The sequence below is a fragment of the Rattus norvegicus genome, chromosome 4 (assembly GCF_021556685.1).
Source record: "Rattus norvegicus strain SHRSP/BbbUtx chromosome 4, alternate assembly SHRSP_T2T, whole genome shotgun sequence".
Lineage (NCBI taxonomy): Eukaryota > Metazoa > Chordata > Mammalia > Rodentia > Muridae > Rattus > Rattus norvegicus.
This window is the reverse complement of record NC_141537.1, coordinates 62,606,108-62,632,038: the sequence shown is the minus strand read 5'-3', so window position 1 is coordinate 62,632,038 and position 25,931 is coordinate 62,606,108. Positions and strand designations below refer to the sequence as shown.

At 38.8% G+C, this 25,931-nt stretch overlaps 1 protein-coding gene across 2 annotated transcripts in view; it reads right to left on the bottom strand.

Moving 5' to 3' along the window:
- Exoc4 (exocyst complex component 4) overlaps positions 1-25,931 on the bottom strand; it is a 770,091-nt gene that overhangs the window by 728,303 nt on the left and 15,857 nt on the right. For both annotated transcript variants that reach the window (XM_087655632.1, NM_053875.2), the window contains 2 exon segments: positions 24,974-25,163; positions 12,508-12,702 (listed from right to left, as the gene is read on the bottom strand). In XM_087655632.1, the coding sequence (XP_087511758.1) occupies positions 12,508-12,702; positions 24,974-25,163 (385 nt within the window).

Sequence of the window (25,931 nt, the reverse complement as noted above, 5' to 3'; positions counted from 1 at the left end):
AGACTTTTAAGTATCAAACAATCTAGTTTTTGTGTGTTGTCATGGATCCGTGGACACATTTTAAGGACCACTTCGAAGTTGGCCATTCTGAGCAGCTACTTCATTAAAGAAATGCTATTTAAAAAAAATAAGTTTTTTTTTAATTTGGCAGAGAAGAGATTCACAGAGATAAATAATAGCAAATATCTCCAAAAGAAATTAAGATATAAACCAAAAAAAAAAAAAAAAGAGGAGAAGCAGGAGGCTTCAACCTCCCTCTCCTAGATGTCTGCTACTCCCAACTATCTACCTGAAGAGACAGAAGCCTGCCAGAGACACCAACCTCCAGGCCTCCCTGGGAATCTACCCTCTTTCCCAAACGCTTCTACTCTGCTGCAGTTAATTTGCAAAATTTTAGATATTTATTAGACAGAAACTAAGAAAAGTAACTGAATGAAGCTTTAAAGGTTACTAGATTCAGGTACTACTGCTTTTGTGAGTCATAATGATCAAATGTTGGCTATTTAGCTTGTTTCAACTTATGAAAATTGTCAGACTCACAGCTCGAAAAAAACAAAGAACAATCTTGCGATCCCACAAAAAAAAAAAAAAAAAAAAAAAAAAAAACACATGCAAACAAAGCAAAAGTAGCATGGCAAAGAACTGTTTTCCAGAAAAAGTTACCAGAACCCAAACCAGTCTACAATCTAGGAAGCACACAAAGAGTTATCTGTTATTCCTAAGTGGTGGCTGTGTATCCGTAAGTGCTCACTGGTGAGGGCTGGACTTTCACAATCTAAGGTTCATCCACAACAGAAAAGGAGAAGTTTCAGGAAATATAAGTCCTTGCCAGGGCTAACTACTTTTGATAAAATAAAAATGTTAAAATTTCTCCCACAATTTAGTTATTTTCTTTACATCAGACTCTAACAGAGTACAGAGGCTAAAATGGAGGGGTCCTCACACACACAGACTAAGACTGAAAAAAGGGTTACAAAGAGTCTCTGGAAAGCACCATCGTGAGCAGAAGCCACATCGACTTTACACAAAAAGATACTATTGCTTAGCCGCCTGTCCTGCTATGTACAGACTTGAGCTGATACTGCCCTGGGAGTGATCCTTGCAGCCAAAGATAATAGTTTTGAAACAATTTTGAAAACCTTCCTAGTTTGACCTTGGAAACTCCTTGAATGTGCCTGTGAGTTGCCACAGCACATGCAGCCAGGAATAAATAAGCCCATTTATTCTTGAATAAAAACATTTCTTTGGAAAGCAATTCTGTTATTATTTTAGGCTAACAGTTTGTGGAGCAGGACTGAAAGCTTTTCTATATCAGGGACATCAGAGCACTATTGTAAAATGCTGTGTCCTTTCTAGAACTCACACACCCCGCTTCCCACAACTCTGTGTACTTAACTGCATCAGATGGATTAGGCTCATTTTTACTAATAGACTATAACACTGTAAGAGATGTGAAGTGCAAAAAAGTAAATCCTGTTCACAGAATCTCCGCTGCTTATGTAACCTCAGTGACATCACTCAACTTTTGTCTATAGCATGACAGCTCATTGGTTACAAGCACTAGACTACTCAATGAAGAAAACGTTAGGAGTAAAAAGAGTTGGAGTATATAAAATAGAATAAAAGGAGTCCATTCAGGGCTCAGAGAAATAATGAGGTTTAGGGATCTATAGGAAAAGCAGTTTCTGATGCTTCCATCCCTGGAGAAAGCAGACTTTTCGGTTCTCTGTGGTTCTACACTCCCAGTGTCTGAAGGCCTGAGGGCTATTGACATCTGCTACTTAAGACAGACTTCCCAAGACAGTTGCACCATGGAGCAAGGCCAAGTGCCTGGAGCAAGAACATTTTTTTCCCCTAAGTCCTCAGCCAGTGTGCTAATCAACAGTTATCAGGTCAGACAATCAAACTGTCCATTCTTAAACCAGTCTGATAACACAGCATTGATCTGACCTATTCAGGCCCATCTCCCTCAGGAAGCCCATTCCTACAGTGCAGACTCAGCTCGCTCTCACCATTACAAACGGGACGCTATCTAGCTACACTCTCCTTTCATTATTGCCAGGGTTATTGCATGTTTTTATTTAATAAACCTTCATCAGCTCAAATGAAGGGTTGTTATTAGTTGAGCTAACAGCCAAATGATAATGCTCCAGAGAGATATCAGTGCTTGTTGGTGCATTAACAAAGAGAGAAGGAGGGCCGAGGTCAAGCACACCTCAAGCAAATGAGGTGGTACTGGGTACTCAGGCTTAATGCAATAGGCAGCCTGGGAGATAATGGAATTTACAGAATAAAGCAAATAACATGAAGTTATTGATAAGGGCATGAAGGGAGGAGAGTCTGTAAGATAAAGTATCAGCAAATAAAAAACTACCTGTGAATTTCTTCTTTAGACTTTCAAATCTATCTCGGAACACAAAATTCCAAGAGACCAAATGAGAATTGCAGCTTCATCAGATTTTACCACACACTACCACACAAAACAGACTCTCCTAAAGCTATTCTTGAACTTTCTTTTGACAGTGCACTCCTAAGTTTTTACTTTTTTTTTTTGTCCTTCTCTCTACATTTGATTTCTGCCACAAATAACTCATATTTTATTAAAGCTAAAATTATTCGTTTTGTTTTTTTAGGGGAGGGGGGAAGTTGTTTGTCTTGAAGTAAAGTCAACTGGATTTTCTAAGATAGTTTGTCATCCCAGACTTCACAGAGTGACATTAATTGATAGATGAAACATATGAACTTTTTCTTAGGAGATCTTTAAATGTTAACTAGATTCCTATCTTGAGTTTACAGGTTGGGGAGGGTATGTTGTTTTCTTAAACCTTATTTTTCTTCCAAATTCTAAAAATAATAAATATTTAATCAACCTGAAAGACAACAATTCATAGAGAAGGATTTCATTCACAAGAAAAAAAAAACATATCTAAAACAAGGCTTTTCTTCATTTGTAATAATTGAGAAATATCAGCGCATAATAAACTCTAGGAATGTGCTGTGCTATCGTGACAGTTCACACTGGTATGTGAACTTGTATATCACAAATTACTTAAATAAATCCCCTATCTCTAATTCATTGCAAATGTCTTTTTATCACAAATCTTGCTGTGATAAATAGCTATATCCAGGAAAACATAGATGCAGGTACTCCTGAACGCAGAATAGTTGAAAAATCTTCATTAACATAAAATTCTACAAGTAGAATTCCAATCCCAGAGTTCTGAGGCATAAAACCAAATAAAGAGTCTTATTTATTCTTAAAAAAAAAAAGTTTTACTTTCCCAAGTAAATTACACTATATCTAACACCATATGACAAGGAAACGGACTGTACATGAAGGGGGGAGCTTCTGTGTTCCCTTCAATTTTCAGTTCTCACAGAGAACTCTGAAAAGTATTGAAGTTAAGTTTCTCCACAAGCAGGAGAACACTAAGAAAGACATTCTCTTTTAACAAGTGTCCCAGTCGCTACACTTACCCAGCATCTTATTAGCTATTCTGTGACAAAAACAAGTTTTAGAAAGACTCTCCTACTATTTGGAGAATCAATGTCTCAGAGGATCTCTTCACTCATCTCTTACCTAGATAATTTCAGGAGAATTCTGCGTGTGCCTCTAAAGCTGCTGGAAATGCTGGGCGGCCTCACAGCCCCTTACTAATGCACCCTGAGTACCCCGTAACGAGAAAGGCTCTAATGCACCGCGAGTACCCCGCAATGGGAAAGGTGTAGTCTGTATTTATAGCTAAGGAAACACAGCTAGTCAGGATCAGGATGAACGTCAGCGAAAGCAGACTTTGACACAAGTTAATTGTATCCTGTCAAGCTAAGTAAGGACCACTAAGCAATCTTAGATCATAATCAGGCTGAAACACTAATGTCTATCAACACAGGTTACCATCATTTTAAACTGGCAGGAAGATCTGGTTCACATTTGGCTGAAAACTAACCAATCAAATCCTGTTCAAAGAAGCCTCTAGGTAAAACTGAAGCCAAGGGCTGGAGAGATGGCTCAGAGGTTAAGAGCACTGACTGCTCTTCCAGAGATCCTGAGTTCAAATCCCAGCAACCACATGGTGGCTCACAACCATCTGTAATGGGATCCCGTGCCTTCTTCTGGTGTGTCTGAAGACAGCTACAGTGTACTCATATAATAAATAAATAAATCTTTAAAAAAAAAAAACTGAAGCCAAAATGTAATCGATAACAACAAACAACTAGGGCATTATTCGGGACTTTTCCTCTAAAATGAAATGTGCAAACACTCGTGTAGTTTACCTGACTGAACAGTATGTGTACCCTATTGACACTGGCATCAGGATAGAAGTGCTGTTTGCTCAGGGTAAGCAGGCCCAGGACTATTGTCTGTTCTTTTTACTTCGCAGTTGGTACTGATGATGACAATGATGGTGCTTATAGCATTTTAAATCTTTATACTGCTTTAACTTTGACAAAGCACACCTTACACAAAATCTTTCACTTTTATCCTCATAACCATTCAATAATATTTATCATTTTTATAGGTAATGACACTAAAAACAGGGACAGAAAGGGATTCACCTCTCTAGGCTAAAAGCACTGGGGACTTGTGGCAGGACGAGATCAGGAACATCTCTGAAGCCCCTTGTCAAGGTTTCCACTTTTCCCAAGACTGTTTCCACTTTGCCAAAATCTATACAGCCACCATTTATCAGTTAGCACAGTTGTGCCTCAATATCAATCACTAAAGCCCTGAAGAAAATCAGACCAACAGCAAAGATTCAAGGGGTACATGAACAAAACTAAAATGGAGCACACAGTCAGTCCAAAGCTGTTGAGTCTTAGCCTAGCCAACTTAACTACTACACTAAACTCTTTTAACTATATAATCTACCTGAAATATCAGAAGAGAAGCCACCCCAGCACCAGCTATATCCAAACTGCAATAAAGGATGGCAAAAAACACCCACAAACCTTTCTACATGGATGTAAATATCACATTAGTCTTACACAAGTACAAATGCTTTGCAACTCTTCACACTTTGAGTTGGTATTAAATAAGAGCAAGGACAATTAGTCTTGTTTCATTCCATAACACAAGCTAAACCCCACACTAAGAATTCCGAATTTGGCTATAAGATAGCCAAAAAAAAAAAAAAAAAACTTTTTTTGGGGACTGTCAAAAATGACCAAAGCCAGCAGCCCACAACCAGAGACTTGGATTTCATCATTCTGGGTTGTGGCCTAGACTACAATTTTTGAAAGATCCTCAATGAACAGTTTAGAAAACACTTCTCCAAATAAATTAAATGAAAATTGCTACACCGCATGAGGGGCTCACACAATGAAATGGAATTTCTATTGATTGTAAAAATAAAAGAGGTAAATGAATAGCAGTTTTAAAAGAAATGAAAATGAAGGTATCTACCAAACTGTGTGATTTTTAAAAATTCTCACCAAAGCCAAATGCAAATAAAGAGATTTCAACAGCAGGAAAAATAGATACTACCAAGTTTTGTGTTTTGTAAGAAAAACTGCAGCTACCACAAACCTATTCATTAATTTGGGACACAAAAGCCAAGTCAATAAAATACTTTATTTTAACTTCTCCTAACTTATCTGACGGATGTTTGCCAGCCCCACTCTCCCTGGCCTCCCTTTTTTTCTGCACGTCCCCCATGTATCACAAGATGAACACTATTCCCATCTCTCACTCTGCTGGCACATGAGGTCTTCCGAGGTTAAGACCACCTTCACAACCATGCCAACAACAGAAGTGATCAAAAATTGCAACACCACATTTTTTTTAATGGTCTAGGGGATGGAGAGATGGCTCAGCAGTAAGAGCACTGGTTGCACTTCTAGAGGACATAGGTTTGATTCCCAGTTCCTCCATGGTATTTTACACCCATCTGTAACTCCAGTTCCTGAGGACCTGATGTCCTTTACTGGACTTCCTGAGGGCACCAGGCATGTACAACAAGCAAAATGTATATGCAGGCAAACACCAATATACATATAAAATACATACCAATTAAAAAGATGAATAACTATAAATATTTAAAGATCTTATAATGTGTACTGTGGTTACTTTAAATCTTTCAATAAACCTCAGAGCTATATAGAATCCTTGACTCAAGCCTTTAGCAAAGAGAAATGACTGGCCACAAATCATACTGCTATTAAGAGTCAAAGCTAAGATTCAAGTCTATATCTTAGAACTACTAAAACCTACACTGGCACACACCATTCTCAATATCATCGAACAACTTCAAAGAATCATATGAACTGAAAATACTACAATATTTTTATTATAGAATTCTAGAAAACTACTCAATTAAATAGCTGCCTTAGACACTTTATCCCAGATAAGGTTCCATTTTCAAAGTATAAATAAAATACCTCCATTACACAATGCTCAAAAAAGGCATTCTGGGATCCTCTGGGGAAAAGACAACTACATAAATATGTTATTATAATTATCATAATAACCCTCATCTGACTATATAGCTATGGATTCTTTTTTGTAAAGGCATATAAATAAAGACAAAATGATTAAAAAGACATTCAAAATCTCTACAATCTCAGCAGGCTTAGAAATGAAAATTTATTTTAGTCACAAGTCTTATGTGACTGTCAGCTAAAGTGCTTCTAAAAGACTTACACTGGCTTGGTTTCTACTGATTGAATGCAATTATGAATTGACTTCTATACCTGATAAATCAGAACTTGTGTAAGTGGTTTTCAAAGCGTTCCCTACAATTTTCATATGATGCAGACTTCTACACACAAATTCTCCCTGGGAAAAAAAGTTTATAAAAATATTAACTCTCAAGAAATACCTTCCTGGTTACTCGTGCCACTGGGAAGAAGCTGCTATTCTTATATTAATAACTGTTTCCAGAATTAATCAGTCATTGTACATTAAAACCAGCAGCTGGAGTGTTTTGAGTGATAATGAAACCTGTAACAAGGCATCTTCAGCCGTCTTTTCAAGACAATAAGGGAATTAAAATTTCAATTTAAATGCAGAGGTTTGAAACACGCTTCACTGGCAAAATTACTTCAATTAATGTGAGTGGAATACAAAGCCAGACTGCAGAAATGTGATGCAGCAACCAGAAATTATGTCATTAATGTGCTTGCATCAACCCAGCACAATACTGCAAAGGTCTAATTTAAACCATACATATCACAAAGCTACAGGCTACAATATTAATCAAGCCTCTGATTTCTGTGTGGCTTCTTGCTGGATCATTTCTAGCTTTTCATAAGCCAACAGCAGCTGTTTACCTTAAAGAAGGAAACAAAAGGCTGGACCTATTTGCAGACATTACCTGTCATGACAATTTAATTATTTTATGCAATATTCTGGTTATCATATCAAAAGGAGAAATAAAATTCCACCTAGAAGCCAAGCCTACAGCTACAAGACAGGTCAAATTTTAAAACAGGAATAGCAAGAGGTGGCAAGAGCCATGGGTCACCACTGATTTATTTACTCTGGGTTTATTAACCTACGCTGTGGAGGGATCAAATTACTACATATCTCTATCTGCACCTGCCTCAAAATGAAAATGCAAAATCTTCCGTCAAACAAATCCAAGGAAATCAGTGGGGCTTGAAAAACTGGATTGTTTTGTCTTTACTTTCCTCTGATGCATTTTAGTGAAGCTTTCCATTTGGACCCTGGAGATTGCTTAAGTAGATTTTACTTGTAACAGCACACAGCATGGAGAGAGGAAATGGGATTGGATTTCCAATATGAAGTCAGTAAAAGAGCATCTGCAGAGGTTATACTGCACTCTCCTACACGCAAGACCACTCAAGAAGAGTTCCAACCTTTTGAGGACAGGATGGATGAATCGCTGTATGTTTGGATACACCAATTCCCTTAATCAAGCACAATTACCTCTTCTATAAAATGGTAATACTAGAAACCCATCTATCCCAGCTCAAGAGTGAAAGGAGTTGATACATTTCCCATATTTACAATACCAGCACATAGTAGGTATATAATCATATTAGCTCCGCTGAAATTGCTTTTGCTTATTTAAATATCACAAAATAAATCAGAGTATTTTGCCAAAATATAAAATCACTAATCAGAGGAGAAAAAGCACAGATCCTGGAAAAGAAACATATTTAAGAAAATCGTTTCCTCTATGTGTTAGTCTTTCACATACTTACCCACCTAACTAATGATCTGTGAACTCTGACTCTATCAACGTCACTGTTGTGGGAACAGGTAAGATAGAAACCCCACAAACAATGATCTACCAAATAAATAAATGCAATTATATGATAATGAAATTCATGTAGCTTATAAGAGTGTAAGAAAAAAATGTAGTATCCGAGATACTTAGAAAACTGAGTAAATTTAAGCCAAGTCCAAGCAGATAGGATTGGTAATCACTCCTGGAAAATATATAGTCAATTAATAAAGAAAAACCAAGCCAGCAAAATGGGTCAACAGATAAAGGCATTTGTTGCACAATCTGACAACTTACACTGCATCCCTGGCCTAATGTGGCAAAGGCGGAGAAAGGATTCATAAAGGCTGTCTCCTGACCCGCAGATATAGAGTGAGACCTTTGTGGGAAAGGTCAGCCTATCCGGGTGCAGAGAACAAGTGACTGTGTAGAGCTCAGTCCCACCTGACCCATCTACAACACAAGTTTTGCGCCTAAGGCTCAGGGACCAGAGTTAAGGGGCAGAAAGACTAGAAGAGCCAAAGAAACAGGAAGTTACTGTGAGAGTACATCTCCTAGAAATGTCAGAGAAGCTACACTAACATGGCTGCCTAAACAAGACCTGAACAAGGACACCGACAAGCATGCTAACACAGGGGGAAATCTCATGGGGCCCTCAACTCTAGACAACCCTAGAAAAAGAACCACAGCACCTAAGGAATTCAGAGAGCAGGGGAAATAACCCTCTCCAGGGAAAAGCCCCAATTTGGTAATCTAGTACCAAGTGTTTAGCTCTGAAATCATATACACACATGTAAACATTATAAAGACTGAGCTGGTCACACTGCTATATTTAGGAATATATATATATATATATATATATGGAAAGGGTTAGAGGGAGAAAAGGGAAGGGGGCAAAACTGATATAATTATATTTTAATTTCAAAAAACATTTTTAAATGATAAATGTTAGAGAAATTAGCATATCATTATATACAATAAATAACTGACATTATAAAAAGTCATTATTTTTAAGCCCTCAGAACATACATTAAATTTAAAGGAATATATGCAAAACTGAAAGGAATCTATTTCTAAGCATTATCAAAAGACACAAATGAATAAGCAAGCATTATGTTCACCAATATAAAGACAAGACCATTTTTTTTAAAAGGCACAGACAAGAACAACTGAATAGAAAAAAAAAAAACTGGAGACACATACATATGTGAAAATTTGGAATGTGACATCTAGCATTATAAAAAGAAAAAAGATTCAATAAACACAGCCAACTGGAGCAAAAATATAATTAGGTCCTGGGCTCACAGCATAAATAAAAATGGACTTTTGATGGATTAAAGAAAAAATAGTAAATTCTCTTAAAGACAACAGGGTGAAAATTTTTACTTAAAATTATATACCTTAAATAAGGTAGAGGTATTTTTGCATTAAAGATTTCATAATAGAAGAAATGAACAAAGAGATAAACACCAACTCAAAAACAGTATTTATAACTCGTGTAGCAGAGAAAGGATTATTATCCAGAATATAAAAACAACTATAAATAGGGGGAAAGGAGCAATGCCTGTTACACACTGGCCTTGTCTGACAGGGGACTCCCATCACCCTAAACACAAAGATTTCATTTAGAATGGATAATCACTATAGTGAACTGCTTCAAAAAAGTCTTAGACTTTTGTTAATTAGCAAAAGATAATAAATAAATAGATTATTCTCTTCTGAAAAATTGGACAGATGAAGTCTATGGCTTATACTCCTTACCCTCTCCCACCAAAACACAACCAATTCTACCCTCACACATAGCTAAGACCAGTTGTCCTGTCTGCTTTCTGTTGCTATGACAAAACCACAACTAAAAACAACTTGGGAAGAAAGGGTTTATTTTAGTTCACAGACTACAGTCCTTCACTGAGGCCAAGACAGGAACTACAGGCAGAAGCTTGCAGCAGAAATCAATGGAGGAAGGCTGCTCCCTGTCTTGTTCCCTCTAACTTGATCAGCTACCTTTCAAACACAGCCCAGAGTCACCTTTCTAGGGCAGTTATGGTCCAGAGTAGGAGAGGCCCAACTACATCAAAGAGCAATTAAGACTATGCCGCACAAACATAAATGCAGGCCAACCTGACCTAGGCCATTCTTCAGTTGAGGTTCCCTCTTACAGGGTAACTCCAAGCTTGTGACAAGTTGAGAGCTGAAGCTAACTCTGACCCCCGTCTAGAGGAGCGCAATAAAGACATACAGAAACAACACAGAAGTGGCTTTCCAAGGACGCCTCTGTCCTGTTAACAGACTGTTTGCATGAGTCCAGTTTCTTTTAACCCCATCAAATGCTACAGTTTTGCAACTTGAATATTGCCCAAAGAGCCATGTGTTGAGGATGCAACTCCCAGTCTGTGGCACTACTGAGAGGTGGGGGAACCTTGAGGCGGTAGTGCCCTATGGAAGTTAGGCCAACGGATACATGACTTTAAAGAACCCCTGGCTCGTCCTGGCTCTCTTTTGGATTCCTGGTCAACATGAAGTGAGTAACCTCTGCCACATGTTCCCAACACTGTCTGATGGCTTGTCCAAGCAACCATGAACCAAAACCTCTTAAAACTATAAACAAACCTGCTCCTTTTCATGAGCTGATTTATCTCAGGTGTTTGTTACACCAAAGGGAAAAACTGTAGTTTAATTTCTATAACTTACAACAAAGAATTTGATGAAGTTATTTAATTAAGTCCTGAGCAAAAATTAGTCAACAAAAGGGTAATATTCATTTTTGAAAAGCCTTAAAATAAATAAATTAGCACATAAGTAATAGGGCCATAAAATAACAATCTAAAATCCTAAAATGAACATAATTAACCTAAATAAATCCTAACAACCCATTTAGTGCATGCCATTTAATTAAAAGCAGACACACAACAAAACAGTGATTCAGTAAATCAAACTATATATGCATCCAACAAACATATATAAGCTTACCTATTCTATTTCCTAAATCTTGATAATTTAGCAAAATTATGCATAAACCAACTAAGGCAATTTCCCCATCACTGTGAGCTGAAATGTTACCGACAAGACGCTGGGAACAAGCTGGACCTGACTGCGGGGCTGACCTGGCTGATCACAGGGCTGAGGCAAGAAGACCACAAACCCAAAGCCCACCCAGGCTCCAGAATGCGCCTAAGACCACTCTTACAAGTGCATAAGATCCTGTCTTAAAAGATTAGAATACAAAAAGCCTGCGGATACAGCTTAGTGATAGAGAGCACAGTGCTTATCAATCATGCACAAGGCCCTACAAATGGCCAATACCAAAACCCAACAACAATACCAACATACACACACAGACCCTAATTCTTTTACTACCCCAAGACCACTTCTACTGTAAAAATCTAATGATTCCGTTGACTTATGGGCTAAAACACCAGGACACTTCTCACACTTTGGTTCCAAATTCATTAAAACTGCTTATAGCAAGATTCTTCATTGAAGGAAATGAATTATTTCTTTCAGTGTTTCTACCAAGTCCCTCAGAGTTTTTACTAATATAATTTGAAGGAAAAAAAAACATAAAAACAAAACAAAACAAAATGAAGATAAAGAACTTGCCCCACTGTGGATAACAGAATGATTTAAATCCAACAAAGCCACTGTTGAAAGCATTTATAGACTTTTACAGAGCTGAGAGTGGACATGGATGTATGTAAATTGGCAAAAAATAGCACAGCCCTCCAGAAAAGCTACTAACCCTAGAAAGTCAGGACCAAGAGGGAGCTCAGTCTGCTTGACATTCACCACAAATCGCATCCTCTAGGAACTTTCATTAATTCAAAAGGTATCAGAACTCCATGGACTGAGGTGGTAAAGGCTAGGTCACAGAGCACGGCTATTCTGCAAAGGTACCTCCAAGATTAGTAGTAAAGAAGTCACTTTCTTATCAGGTGAAAAGAACCAAATGAAGCTATAATCCAAAACTGACATCCAAACCTTTGTGGAACACATAACTTTACAAATCTTCATGTCTGTGTCACATAGATTTCATCCTCTAAAATGAGATTTGTGATCTTCCTCTGAAGCTAAAATGAATCTCTCATTTCCATTTCAACATGTTTCCAGTACTGATTTCTTTCCACTACATTTCTTGCCTTGGTTCAGAGGGCAGAAACTGTATAAATAATAACCACTAACATTTCAAACACTATAGGAAAAGAACAAGCTAGGGTTCCCTGCATGGCTCGCAAATTCCAAGGGTCACTTATCCCATGCTATGCACAGAAAGAAGAGCGCTCTCACCCCTGGGCGGGGCCCTCTGCACAGGCTGCCTTACCAGCATGTCCGTGGCGCTGAGGTAGTGCTTGCTGGCCATGCACTGTTCCAGCTTTTGAGGCACTTGCTTGATGTTTTCAATCTCATCCAGAAGGTTCAGGACATGCTTATGCTCAATTCCTTCAATCCATAGTTTACGAAGCTCATCCCGTTTGCAATGCAACAGCATCTTGCAGGAAAGCAGGTTCTCTTTTACCTACAATAAAACATATTTGACCTTCAGTCAGTTCAGAGGCTTGCCTAAGCTTGTTAGTATTCCTCACTGGTCCTACTGTGTTTAACAGTTCCTAATTTCCTCCCACTTATTCCCCTTGGTTGGTCCCCTTGCAAAATTCTAATCCTGATGTTGGTGCTGAGTCACTTGTGTGCTTCACTACCTCTCTGTGTTTCTATTTTATCTCCCATGAAATGAGAAAACTACTTCGAGCATACCTTTGAATGAATCTAGAAATAACTCAATGGATATCAGGCACTCTAAAGATATGAAGCACCATATAAACGTGAATGTTCAGTGTAAGAACCCAGAGCTAATATCCCTTCCCAAATTTCCCTTGCAGCTGAAGGCCATCCCACCCACATTTACAGCTCTAGAACTCCACCTAAGTTTACAACCTAGGATCTCAGTGCTCACCCCAAATGGCCAGAATAAAATTAGGCCCAACAGTGAAAAAGAAATAAACAGATAGATTATCTCAAAGAGACATGATAGATTTTTTTTTTCCTCCCATTTTAAGCATCAGACAATCTCCAGCATTCTGTATACCTATGCATTCTAACTGTGTCAAATATGTGGTCAACTTAAGATAGAGAAGTTTGGGTATAAAGGGGGCTGGAGGACAGACAGTAATCATGTTCACATCATAAAGTAATTTTCTACCCTTAAAATTTTCAATATTTAAAACATGGAAAAGGAATTTTTAAAAAATGATAAAGTCACTATTGGGGATGCCAAGAAGTCCTTGCTGACAGGAGCCTGATATGGCTATCTCCTAAGAGGCTCTGCCACAGCCTGACAAATACAGAGGCAAATGCTCGCAGCCTGCACTGAGAACAGGATCCCCAATGGAGGAGTCAGAGTAAGGACTGAAGCAGCTGAAGAGGTTTGCAACCTCATAGGAAGAATAACAATACCAACCAACCAGATACCCCTGAGCTCCCAGGGACTAAACCACCAACCAAAGAGTACACATTGAGCAACCCATGGATCCAGCTGCATATGTAGCAGAGGATGGCCTTGTTGTGCATCAATGGGAGGAGAGACCCTTGGTCCTATAAAGACTTAATGCCCCAGTATAGGAGAAGGCCACAGTGGAGTGGGGGGAGCACCCTCATGGAGGCAGGGGATAGGGAGATATGGGGTTTCTAGAGGGACAACTGGGAAAGGGGATAACATTTGAAATGTAAATAAAGAAAATATACAATAAAAGAAAAGAAAAAAGTGATAAGGTCTCATGTAGCTCAGGATGGCTCAAATTTACTGGCCTTGAACTTGTGACAGTACTACCTCTTCCTCCCAACCACTAGGATTCAAGCGTGCTGCTACATTTGGGTTTCTGTTGGAGGGAGAAGGGGCTGTTAAATTCATTATCATCAAAATTCACATAACTCATTCAAACACTGTTGAAATATAGCATATGCTTCTATTTAGTTTGTCTCTATTTCCCCTGAGGTGACTGCAACTCCAGTGTAACATTGGTGCATTTTGACAACCATGTACACCTATATAATCCAAACTGTCAACAGCATAAGGCATGCCCACAACCCTGGAGAGTTTGTGTGTGTGCTCTTCTGAAAACCTGTATTCTTCTTCAAAGAGAATATTTGGAGAGTGAACATACTACTGACACTGTGCTTCTGATAACTGTAAAATGAAATTTCAGTATTTATCTAACAAGCATGGAAAATGTGAATAACACTGCTAAGGCTGGAAAGTTTCTTGGGAAAACATCTCTTCGATTTTTATAATTTCATAATACCTAAATCAGCTTTCTATAGAACTCTCATGTAAAGAAAGTAGTCATGAATAAGAAGAACTTGTGCTGCTCTTTGAGAAGCATGGTAGCATGACTCCATGGAGGGATTAAAGAAAATCTGACAAAGATGGTTCCAGCTCTCCCTACTGCTTCCTGAAATTCCACCATGCTAAAAGCAAAGACAGTCTGCAGACACTGACATCAAAAAAGAAAGAACAGAGGAGGAAGAGCAAACAGAACACAGTAGTCACAGTAGTCCTAGAAGCCAGTCGGGTAGACGGTGGACACTGGAAGTTATCGGATCAGGAAGGTTGAGGGTCTCAGCCTGGAGTGGGTCTCACTGCCCTGAAGGGCAGCAGCAGAGCATGAAAAGTAAATGAAGAATTCAGACTCCCCACAAGGAAGCCTGACAACCAGCATTCCACCAAGCAACATGGGCAGGAGTCCTTCTGCCAAAGCGGGACAATTAGAAAGGATACATGAAGTGAGGAAGACAACAGAATAAGAAGAGGTTGTGTCAGGGGAACCAAGAATCCCAAGGCAGTTTGGCCTTTCTTGAGAATTTATCTTAGAGGAAGAAGAAAGGGATTGACACAGGAATGGGAAAGGGACAGGAAAGGAGGATGGAAAAAAATAAGAGATAGAAAATGGAGGGTTAGAGCAGCAGAGAGAGATAGACAACAAAGACGTGGATGAAACTCTAAAAGCTTTTGAAAGAAAACAGCAGGCCTACACAAAAGTTGAATTAGACCCCAACTAAAGCTCCCAAGACGAAAGAACATTATCTCTTCACATTTCTACGAGTGAAAAATTTTCCAGAAAAAGCTATCAAGTATGAAGAACAAGACATTTTCAGCCATGCAAGTGCTCACGAAGTAAACACTACATGAACAGAATCAGCAAATGTCTGAGAAATGCTGCCCCATCAAAACAAGAACACAGATGAAATGTGTAAGGTTGGAATTCCTACACAGAAGACGGCTACAGGGCTGACCTTATCACCCCAGGGAGTACAGTGGCCTCATCACCCCAGGGAATACAGTGGCAGCAAGAACTACACAGAAGACAGAACCATCAATGGCTCAGATGTAAATATTTACATAATTACAATAAGGTAACACAAATAGCTTAACAAAAACAAGAATAGCTACTATTTTTAGAAAGAGGAAGGAAAAATATGTGGTAGTCAGGAGAAAGATTAAATCACTCTCCCAGTACAGCAGGAAGTCAACATACAGTTTTCAAAACAGGAAACTCAAGAGCAGTATAGTCACAGTATCAGATGTGGAAATGTCCAGGAAGGAAAACTCAACAATATAAGGTGGAGCCTTCAATGCCCAGTGTAGGGGAATGTCAAGGCGGGGAGGTGGGAGGAAGTGGGTGGGTAGCTAAGGGAGCACCCTCATAGAAACAAGGGGGGATGGGATAGTGGGTTTCTAGAGGGGAAACTGGGAAATGGATTAACATTTAAAATGTAAATTAAAAAATGCAATTTAAAAAAAAGAACAGTTGGAACATTTACCTGACTGGGTTTGGGACCGGACAAGGATGATGTGAGGGAAGCTTTGTGTGTAATTAACATGTCTGGTTTTCTTCGACTTAAATATCTCTCAAAGACATTCAGAGATTCCCTTATAGTTCTTGATCTAAGTAGTTATTATTAAACTCACTCCATTTAAAAATATGTTAGAATTTGATCTTTGATATTCTCTTATGACCTTAATTCTACATTCTAGTCTTTCCCTCCATGTGTAATGGCTACCATGAAAGTAGGTAAAAAAAAATTTTGTCAGAACACCCAACAAGGCTCTTGACCAAGGATAGGGGGGATAAACTTACAAAGAATGAATAAAGTTTGGCAAATTCTTGTGTGATGAAAAAAGATCATTTTATAAAATTTCACACTGGCATACACAATCAAATCACTTCCTACTTTTGCTTACTACATAGAAATTAAAGTGAAAATAGTGTAGAATGGCATTGGGTTGCAAATAAAATGAACATCACCAAGATTATTGCCTAAAATGAACTAACAAGGTAGAGACATAAGAAATTATACTATCAAACTATCCTGAGTCTTTGCCTTTTTTGATGAGAAAATCATGAAAAATGGGAAATGGGACCAGTCAGAAATAGAAAAGAAAAAATCATGAAAACTATGAAAATTGTATAATGAGAGAAGACAGCTGCAATAAGGCCATATGTAGTCTAAGTTCCACAACAGGCAAATCGAATCTCGTGAGAGAGTTTACGTCAGTAGGTGTGCACAGCAGGATATAGGTGAGAACTAAGCATGAGAAGCAGAGGGCCACATGCAGCAGTGCACACTGTGTAGCCTAAGCATTAGGAAAGCTGAGGCAGGAGGAACCGAAGTTTGAGGCCAGCCTGAGCTACAACAAACAGCCAAGTCTAAAGTTAGCCTGGGCTACATGGCAGGAGTGAATTCTCTGACACAACAGTAACAAATTCAAAGATATAAACACCAAATTCACTGACCTGTACTACCAAAATACATGCACATTACTGCATGAAAAATATACATCTATAAGATGAGGAATAAACCATTATAGGAAATAATATAAAGCCAGGATAAGGCGCAAGCCTTTAATCCCAGCATTTAATAGGCAGACCTCTGTGAGTTCAAGGCCATCCTGATCAACATACGAAACTCTAGAACACCAAGGACTACATAGAGAGAACCTGTCCCAAACAAAATAATAATAATAATAATAATAATAATAATAATAATAATAAATGAAATAAATAAATAAAAAGAATATGGAGGTTCCTGGTTAAAATAAGATAAAATAACAGTACTGTATGAACCAAGAATTCTAAAACTGGGCATCGGATAGTTTCCAACTCACAATGTCAACTTCACAATGACCTAAAAGTGGGACCTATTCAGCAGATGCATTCCCTCAAACTATGCTCATTTCCCAAGTTACCATTATGTTGTGTGACTCTGTACCAATACTGGGCAGCAGCTGTAAGCTACAGCTCCCAGAGAGCCACACAGTCAGGAGGGTAAAAAAGGACCTTCCACAGCACTATCGTCAAGCTGGGATGTTCAATAGACAAGGTATACTAAATGTAATTTTTAGTTTGTGGCATTTTCATATTATGATGGGAGTACTTAAATAATATAATCCAACCATAAATCAGGGAACATCAGTAATCTAAAGGAAATGAAATCAGTATGTCAGAGACATCTGCACTGCCATGTTCATACAGCATTACAGAGACAACTAGATAGAATCAATGTATCAACAAACAGATAAAGATAATACTACCTGTACCTGCAGCATTCATTCTTTAAAAATATGTGTGATTCATCTTCTAAAAGGAAGGACATTTGCAACAACATACACCTGAAAGACATCACGCTGTAGAAAAGAAGCCAGGCATAAAAATACCACACAAACTCACACGTGAAAATGTTTAAGTTAAACTCAGAAGAGAATGACAGTGATCAGAGAATGGGACTGAAGAGATGTTACCCACAGGATACAAATTCTTAATTAAAAGTGTATGTCAATACCAGTCTGAGTTTCTAAGAGAGGTGTTCATGCTGGTACCAGATAAGTATATAAAAAAAAGATTAAGTGCTTTTTCTTTCATTACTTGATTATTTTCTTTAAAATCAGCTATTACAGGATATCTTTATTTTCTACATGCTGTTTTATAATTAATACGTACTCACTGAACTGAAGTTTACTAAATTTGTTTTATAAGGTTTGTAGTGTTACAGAATAACTGGGATTTATAAACCAGCTCTGATGAACAATGTATTAATTATTGAACTTGAACCAGACCACTAGGAAAATTATGTTATTTCTTCCCCTTACATGCTCTAAAAGAACTTTTCCCCCATACTGTTTTTGAGATAGTTTGAGATGTGAGGATAGGATACATGTATGAGACTCCATAAATTCAACATTCTGTACTATAGGTGACAACTATAAACAAAATGTATCTTAGCATTAATACCTTGAGCCTTGAACATCATATTTAATACAGGACCATTTTAGAAATATTTGGTTAGTTATATATATTCCTAGCTTACAAGGGCTAGATCTAAGATTATTCTCAAGAGAAATGTTGAATTTATAAAGAATGGATTTTGAGGCTTTGAAAATGAAAATGGTTAGTATCTCAAAATATGTCAGACATCTCTAGTTTTGTCCCAGGAGCAGACATTAGCTAGCTGGACAAACAGCAGTGATAATACTTGTCACACAGGGCCTATGGTTTGTTGCTGAACAATATAGTACTTTTCTCATGTGACTCAACTCTATAGCACAAGTATTATTTTCCTGGATTCTCTGGAGCATCTGAAAGACGGGTTTCTGACAGTGTTTGCTCTTTAAACTGTCTTCTACCCCAAGTTGACTTTGCATCTATTACATAAGTTCTTTAGCTGTCTTATTAGGAGTTCTGTGAGGGCAACACCTCTTCTTCTTTTCATCTTGTATTTAAGTTTACCGTGGTAAAATATTTGATTTCAGATTGAATGAATGTAATTAGAAATTAAATGAAATTTGAATGAAAAAAAGAATAAATTCAAGTGATCCATTATACAACATGCTGACTGAAGAGAACAGCAATGTGTTTTATACTTGAAAATTGCTAAGAGATACAATAAGTTGTTTTACTAGAGAGAAATAGTATCTACGTGAGGTGATAGACATATTATTTGATTTCACCATTTGATAATGTGTTCATATTCCCGAATACCATGGTACATCCATAAATGTACATAATTTTTATTTGTTGATTAATAAATTTAAATTGCCTTTTTAAGTGTGGATGGAAAGCAGGGACTCTGTCAAAAAGGTGCCAAATTCACATAAGCATTTATTTCTCAAATTCATGTCTTGATTTCATAAATGTGATAACAGAATTTTCACTCTGTTATGTTTAATTAATATTGAAGGGTTGTATTACCTTGTTGCATTCATAAATCCATGGAAAACTAAGTTGTTAAAATCATACCATCATGCATGGAATTATGGTAACTTAACATTTGCTTCAAATCATGTGTTCAGTTGACCAAGAACCTCAGGGTCAATATACAAAGCTGTAAATAACTCTAATTAGAGACCAGAAGGAGAAAATATATGCAGGCTCAAGAGGCCACTGCAAAAGGAAATGTGAGATGAGACAGGTGGCAGAGAGGAAACAACTTTTGTAACCCTAACCTTGGGACAAGCAACAAACAAGAAAAACTAACTAACTAGAACTTAAAAAAAAAAAAAAAAAACCACAAAAACAAACTGCCTCACCTTTTTTAAGAGAAATAGCAGAGATACACTTAGGAGCTAACATAAACCTGCACAGGGATTCAGAAAGGCCATAATCTTCAATAATTCTGCTTAATAAAGGCAGAAAAGTGCTGACTTCAAACTGAGAAATGTCCCTAAAGAGGGAAATGTCTCTGTGTGCTAACACCACAGTAAAAACACAAATTGTAGACAAGCAGCATGGGACACCTGTGGGCAAGAAAGAACCCTAGATGTTCCCTGGAAGCAAAAAATGGTCACTAAAAAAAACAACATGTCAATGTCACTTAGGTTTAAAAATACAAATACAAATACTTTCTATCCCTTTTGTGGCAGGGGAGGTAAGTCTATATCTAAGTGCTTTCATGCACATTTGCCTGTGAGAAGGGCCCGACTGAGTTTTTTCTAGAGTTTATAAAAGTTCATAGAAAGAATAAACTTGAGAAACAACACTCTGTTCTGTCTAAAAGCCCGTTAGAACTATAGGTCATATTTAAATTACCCTTCACATTTTTATTTCCTATGGCTCCCTTTAGTACTTTTAACTTCCATTCTTGGGTTTTAAATTCTCTGAAAATCTCCCCTCAACCCATTCCAAGAGCAATACCTTTCTCTTGAGCTACTGAATGCAGGCACAGATCAAGAAACCCTTGAACTTTAAGGAAAGAATGCCTTGTGGTTCCCACAACTACAATAATGCACTAAGACTGCTGTCCAGCAGTTAAATTACAGCTCTTCGCTTGAAGGGGCTCGAGACCCCAAAAGTACAACAATGCCAAGCAACCAGAGCTTCCAGGGACTAAGCCACTACCCAAAGACTATACATGGACTGACCCTGGACTCTGACCCCATAGGTAGCAATGAATATCCTAGTAAGAGCACCAGTGGAAGGGGAAGCCCTGGGTCCTGCTAAGACTGAACCCCCAGTGAACTAGTCTATGGGGGGAGGGCGGCAATGGGGGGAGGGTTGGGAGGGGAACACCCATAAGGAAGGGGAGGGGGGAGGGGGATGTTTGCCCGGAAACCGGGAAAGGGAATAACACTCGAAATGTATATAAGAAATACTCAAGTTAATAAAAAAAAAAAAAAAAAAAAAAATTACAGCTCTTCCTGCTGGTCACTGTTTAGCCTGTCCATTTCTGGAAAAGGCTTTCTTCCTTTTCTCATACAATAGGTAAGAATTTTCACTAATATTTAGGCTGTAAATTACATCTTACAAAAGCCACGCTGTTCTCCTATGACATTCTTTGTATTAATTAAGGCTATTCTTCATCCTACATCTACCTTTCAAAATGTACTCTTACATAAAAGTCAAAAGTCATTTTAGGTAAATGTTAAGTAATGAATGTTGCATTCCTGAATAATGAGGCCCCTAGCAACATCACTTGAATAATTATTCCTAGTTATTTCTAGCTATAGGCAAGAAAAGCAGGTTTTTAGCGTGGAATCTAATTCCAAGAAAACAGCCAGTAACAGGTAAAATGTTAAGTGTTTGTATGCACACAAAGGGCCAAGCGGATGCTACTCTGCCCACCCTTCTTCTACAATAACACCAGACTGACTACTTAATAAGTTTGAAGAAATCTGCACTGAACTCACCTCATTTTCTCCTTGTGGAGAAACATGGCCAAGCTTGGCATGCATGGCACAAGTCTTGAATCTGTATCAAATAACTCCAATCAATGTCAATGCCATCATAACAGGCAACCATGAGACTGGCAGAATCTATGGACTCTGAGGCATCTCTTTTTAGGCAATTTTATAGTGTATTCAATAATAACAGGATCAAGAATTTTATTATGCACATTACTTGATCTGATTGGTCATAGATGGCTTTTCATTCACAATACTTTTTTAATCTAGAAAAGAATTCCAAATGGACTTAGCAAATGTAAAATGTTCAAATCACTTGGGAAGAAAGTCAAAGTCATCTTACAGCATGCATTTACCCCAAGGGACATAAATTCTAATAATATAATCTAAATGGACATATAGAAGCAATGTCAAAATGGGAGGTGATGCATGAATACGAACCCATCTTCATCTGACTTGTGCTACATTAAAACATATTCCCACACCATCAAGTACATGCCTTTAAATGTTAGCCATACTATGGTGTTCCTATATTCAAAAACTTACTTCTAAAGGCTACAGAAAATATATAGCACACATTTCAAAACAAACATGTATTTGGGCCAAGTGTCCATCAGTACATTATAGCCAAGCACACCCTAAGGCACCAGCCACACACACACACACACACACACACACACACACACACACACACACACGCCAGCTCTCTCACATCTCTTGTCACTCTCAGGACTTCACTTTGTTCTCACTGGACTGGTCCTCCAGCTGCCTCAGGATTATTGCATTTGCTATCCTCCTTCCTCACAGTCCCCTTACAGACTCTCTTCTTCATCCTTTAAGATACTGGTCTTCCCTGACCAACTTAGTTAAAAGAGTAAAGCCAGGCAGTGGTAGTGTACACCTTTAATCACAGCACTCGGGAGGAAGAAGCAGGTGGATCTCTGAGTCTGAGGTCAGCCTGGCCTACAGAGTTAAGTACCAAGCCAGTCAGTACTACACAGAAAAACTTTGCTTCAAATAAAAGAAAAGAAAAGAAAAGAAGAGAAGAGAAGAGAAGAGAAGAGAAGAGAAGAGAAGAGAAGAGAAGAGAAGAGAAAAATCGCTAGTCACTATTTTGCTCTTTTTCTTTTATTACCATGTACTCTGTTTATTCTGATTAGAAGGTAAACTAAAACTTAAACTCTCTTTCACTCCTGTACTCTAGAGCCTAGAACAGCAATCTCTGCATAAGGCAGACATCCAAGATAGACACTAAACAAAAGCTTGCACAAGCTACCTGTATTCGTTTCTACACACTACCCTCATGTCAGCGCCACGAGGGCAGGATGGCTGGTGCATCACCAGCACCCACAGCTAAGCCACTCAAGGGATATGTGCGCACTCCAGCTTCTTTACACTGCTTTGCTAGAGAACAGAAAGAAAGCTACACAGATCTGAGTGCCATCAGCTTGCTGTGTAGCCCTAGAATAATGCAGCCTGGTGACAGCTGACTCGTCCACGGCTTCACCTGAGACAAGCACATACCTGCACTTGGTATATAACCTGAAGTGCAAGCAAAATACAAAAGTGACATGGGAAGATAGCCTGGAAAACATGACTGCTTCTTCAGTCATTAAAGAAACAATCTCCTTATTTCATGATACAAAATTATCAAAGTACGGAATACAAACAAATTTACTTCCATTTTTCAGCATTTTTCCTTGCTTTTTAATCTAATATTAAAGTGGGGTTTCTTTTACAAGTTTTCATTCTGCACTTCTCATCCAAATAGTGGCACCAACTCCTAACACTGAATCAGGTGGCATTTACTTTCTTGGAAAACTAGTATAATAAAAGCTTCTCTTTTGTTGTTATTTTGTTTTGTTTTGTTTCTTCCTTCCCTCAGAACTTATACTTCAGTATACTGAAAGTAAGAATGATACAGAGAAACAGAGTGTGGCTTCTATCACAAATACAATATTCTCAAGACCAGGCAGACGCATTCTATTGGCAGCAATGATGCTGCTGTGCGGATGGATGCTGCATGGCAGGAACAGAGCAGCGATCACTGCTAAGACCTCCCTCGTCCAGCCAAGCAAACTAATCAGAAACACAAATGCTAACATGTCCCTCACCCCTACTGTGACAGCCTAGGCGAAGCCAGAAGGTCAGCAGTGCTTGACATTCATTTCCTGGTCTCTGTCAAGCTTCGTATAGTGGGTAGAAAAGGACTAGAGTTGTTTTAAATAAGAGCAACTCATCTACAGTCTCACCCAGTTTCACATACACACATAGGAGGAACCCACCACATCTAAAGGCAACGAACTATAGCACTGCTTTCTAACTTAGCCAATTACTCTTTAAATGCAGAGACCGCTCAAAAAAGGCCCAGGGCTTACTGGTTCCAGAGCTGAACTCTAAGAGGCTGAACCTCACATTCACAGTGTCTGAGTATAATTTATGCACTGCTTACAGAATCATAGTAAAAGGTCTGGAGGACCAGAAAGAACATAACAATGCCAAAAGCACAGCTGGTCCTGGGCAGGAACAAGCCAGGGAGTCCTCTATGTCTCACAGTCCAGAGAGCAAGTCCCAAACCAGAGTCTGCACAGGGCATAATCTCCCGGAGGTGCTTGAGGGGCAGTTGCCCTGCACGCCTCACTGCAATACTACAGAAGCAGAGATCTCACCCACCCGCTTCCTAGCATGCTGGGATTCTGCAATGTCTCATCTCTGGTTTTTAAAGGTAAAAAAGGCACTGCTTGAACATTTACTAGGAAAAAAAATGTGCCAATAAAGGCTTTAGAGTCAGAGAGTCCTTAGTTCACATTCTAAATCCGTTGTGATAATAGATACAACCTGTTTTGTAGTTCTATCTATACGTGTGTGTGTGTGTGTGTGTGTGTGTGTGTGTGTGTGTGTGTGTGCATGGTATGTGCATATGTGCACATATCTGTGCAGGTGTGCATGCATGGATATGTATAACAGATCATACCTGGCAAAAAAAAAAGTCAGCATTCAACACAGGTAGCAATTACTGTTACTTACCAAAGAACAGTACAGAACAGTATTAAAGGAGAGCTATAAAAGCTCAGGAAATGGCTCATGGGCAGCACCTGCTGCAAAAGCATGGTCACCTGTGTTCAGATCCACACCACGTAAAGACTGGGCATGGCACCATGTGCCAGTAACTAGATGGTAGAAGGACATAGACAGTAAAGCCTTGACGTTTGCTGGACAGCCAGTCTAGCTAAACCAGGGAGCTTCAGATACAGTAGGACCTTGTCTCAAAAAACTAAATTGGAAAGTAATAATGAAAGACACCGATGATGACCTCTGACTTCTGTACAGACAAGGAGATACAGATACACGCACACACCCATGCACACAAACACTTAACACAGCTTTTTTTTGAGTAGTTCATCCCTTTGGCAAAATATAAAAGCACCTAACAGAAACTCACTTGTCCTTTAGGCACTAAAGGCTGGGTACCCAGGAAACAATAGCTATTTAAAACTCCAGAAAATGTCTTCATGAATCGCACTGGTCAAGGGCCATTAGATAGGCATTACTGTGTGGTATAGCTCCAAGCCACACCTGTAGGGGAAGATGACCAGTGTCAGTTAGAAAGGAGGCTCACCTGCTTGATTTTATTCCTGGAGTTAGTGATGCGTTCTGTGATGCTCTGGTATGTGCGAATGGCTGTTGTCAATTCTGTGTAGTGCTGAACGATCAATTCATCCAGGTCACGGTCACACTTCTCATAGGCTTCTTCAAGGCGACCTTTCTCATTTTCTCGGTCTTCAACATCATCACTGGTAGACAGAGTCCTGGTGAAGACAGAATTTGTCAAGCTGTCTCAAACTTCAAAGCAACAATAAGAAGAACAGTATAAAGTCAATGCACAAGCACATTCATTCTACAAACTAGGAAATGAAGCGACTTAACAGAACATACAAAATAACCTTCAAAGTTGATTTCAGCCCCACATCAGTACACGCACAGGCTTCCCTGGCCACAGATGCCATCCTTCACCCAGTCTCGGAACCCTGCAATGGTTTTAATCAGAGAGCAGGCGGGCATGCAAACGTAAGAAAGCTGAGCCGCTCTTGATTTGTTTGAACCATAATTCCTACCAGCTCGGCTCAGCTTACAACTCAGGCTAACAAGGCCTACAGAACATCTAGAGAAAGGGCCCTTCCCGAGCTCAGGACACTGACACAGAGAGCTGAGAGTCTCAGACACTTCTGGTATCTGTGGAAGCAAAAGGCATGGTAAATGCTTCTGCAGCTGTGTCCACGGGCAACAAGAAAGAGCCATCCCTGAAGCCACACTTCCCTCAAGACTTCTCGTTAGGGGAGATAAATATTATTGTTTAAGTCCCTTCTAGATAGCCTTCTTTCATATGTGGATGAAGGGAGAAAATTTCTCACACCAAGAAACCACTTTCTAAAGAGCCCGTGTGAATGGCCTGACGTTGCACAGAGCTCCCAGCAGCCTAGGAATAAGGTCATGTTAATTCTAAAATCTGTTAAAACAGCAATAACCTAAGCGGCACTACAAGACACTGCCTGCATTCACTATCCTTCCACAGCACC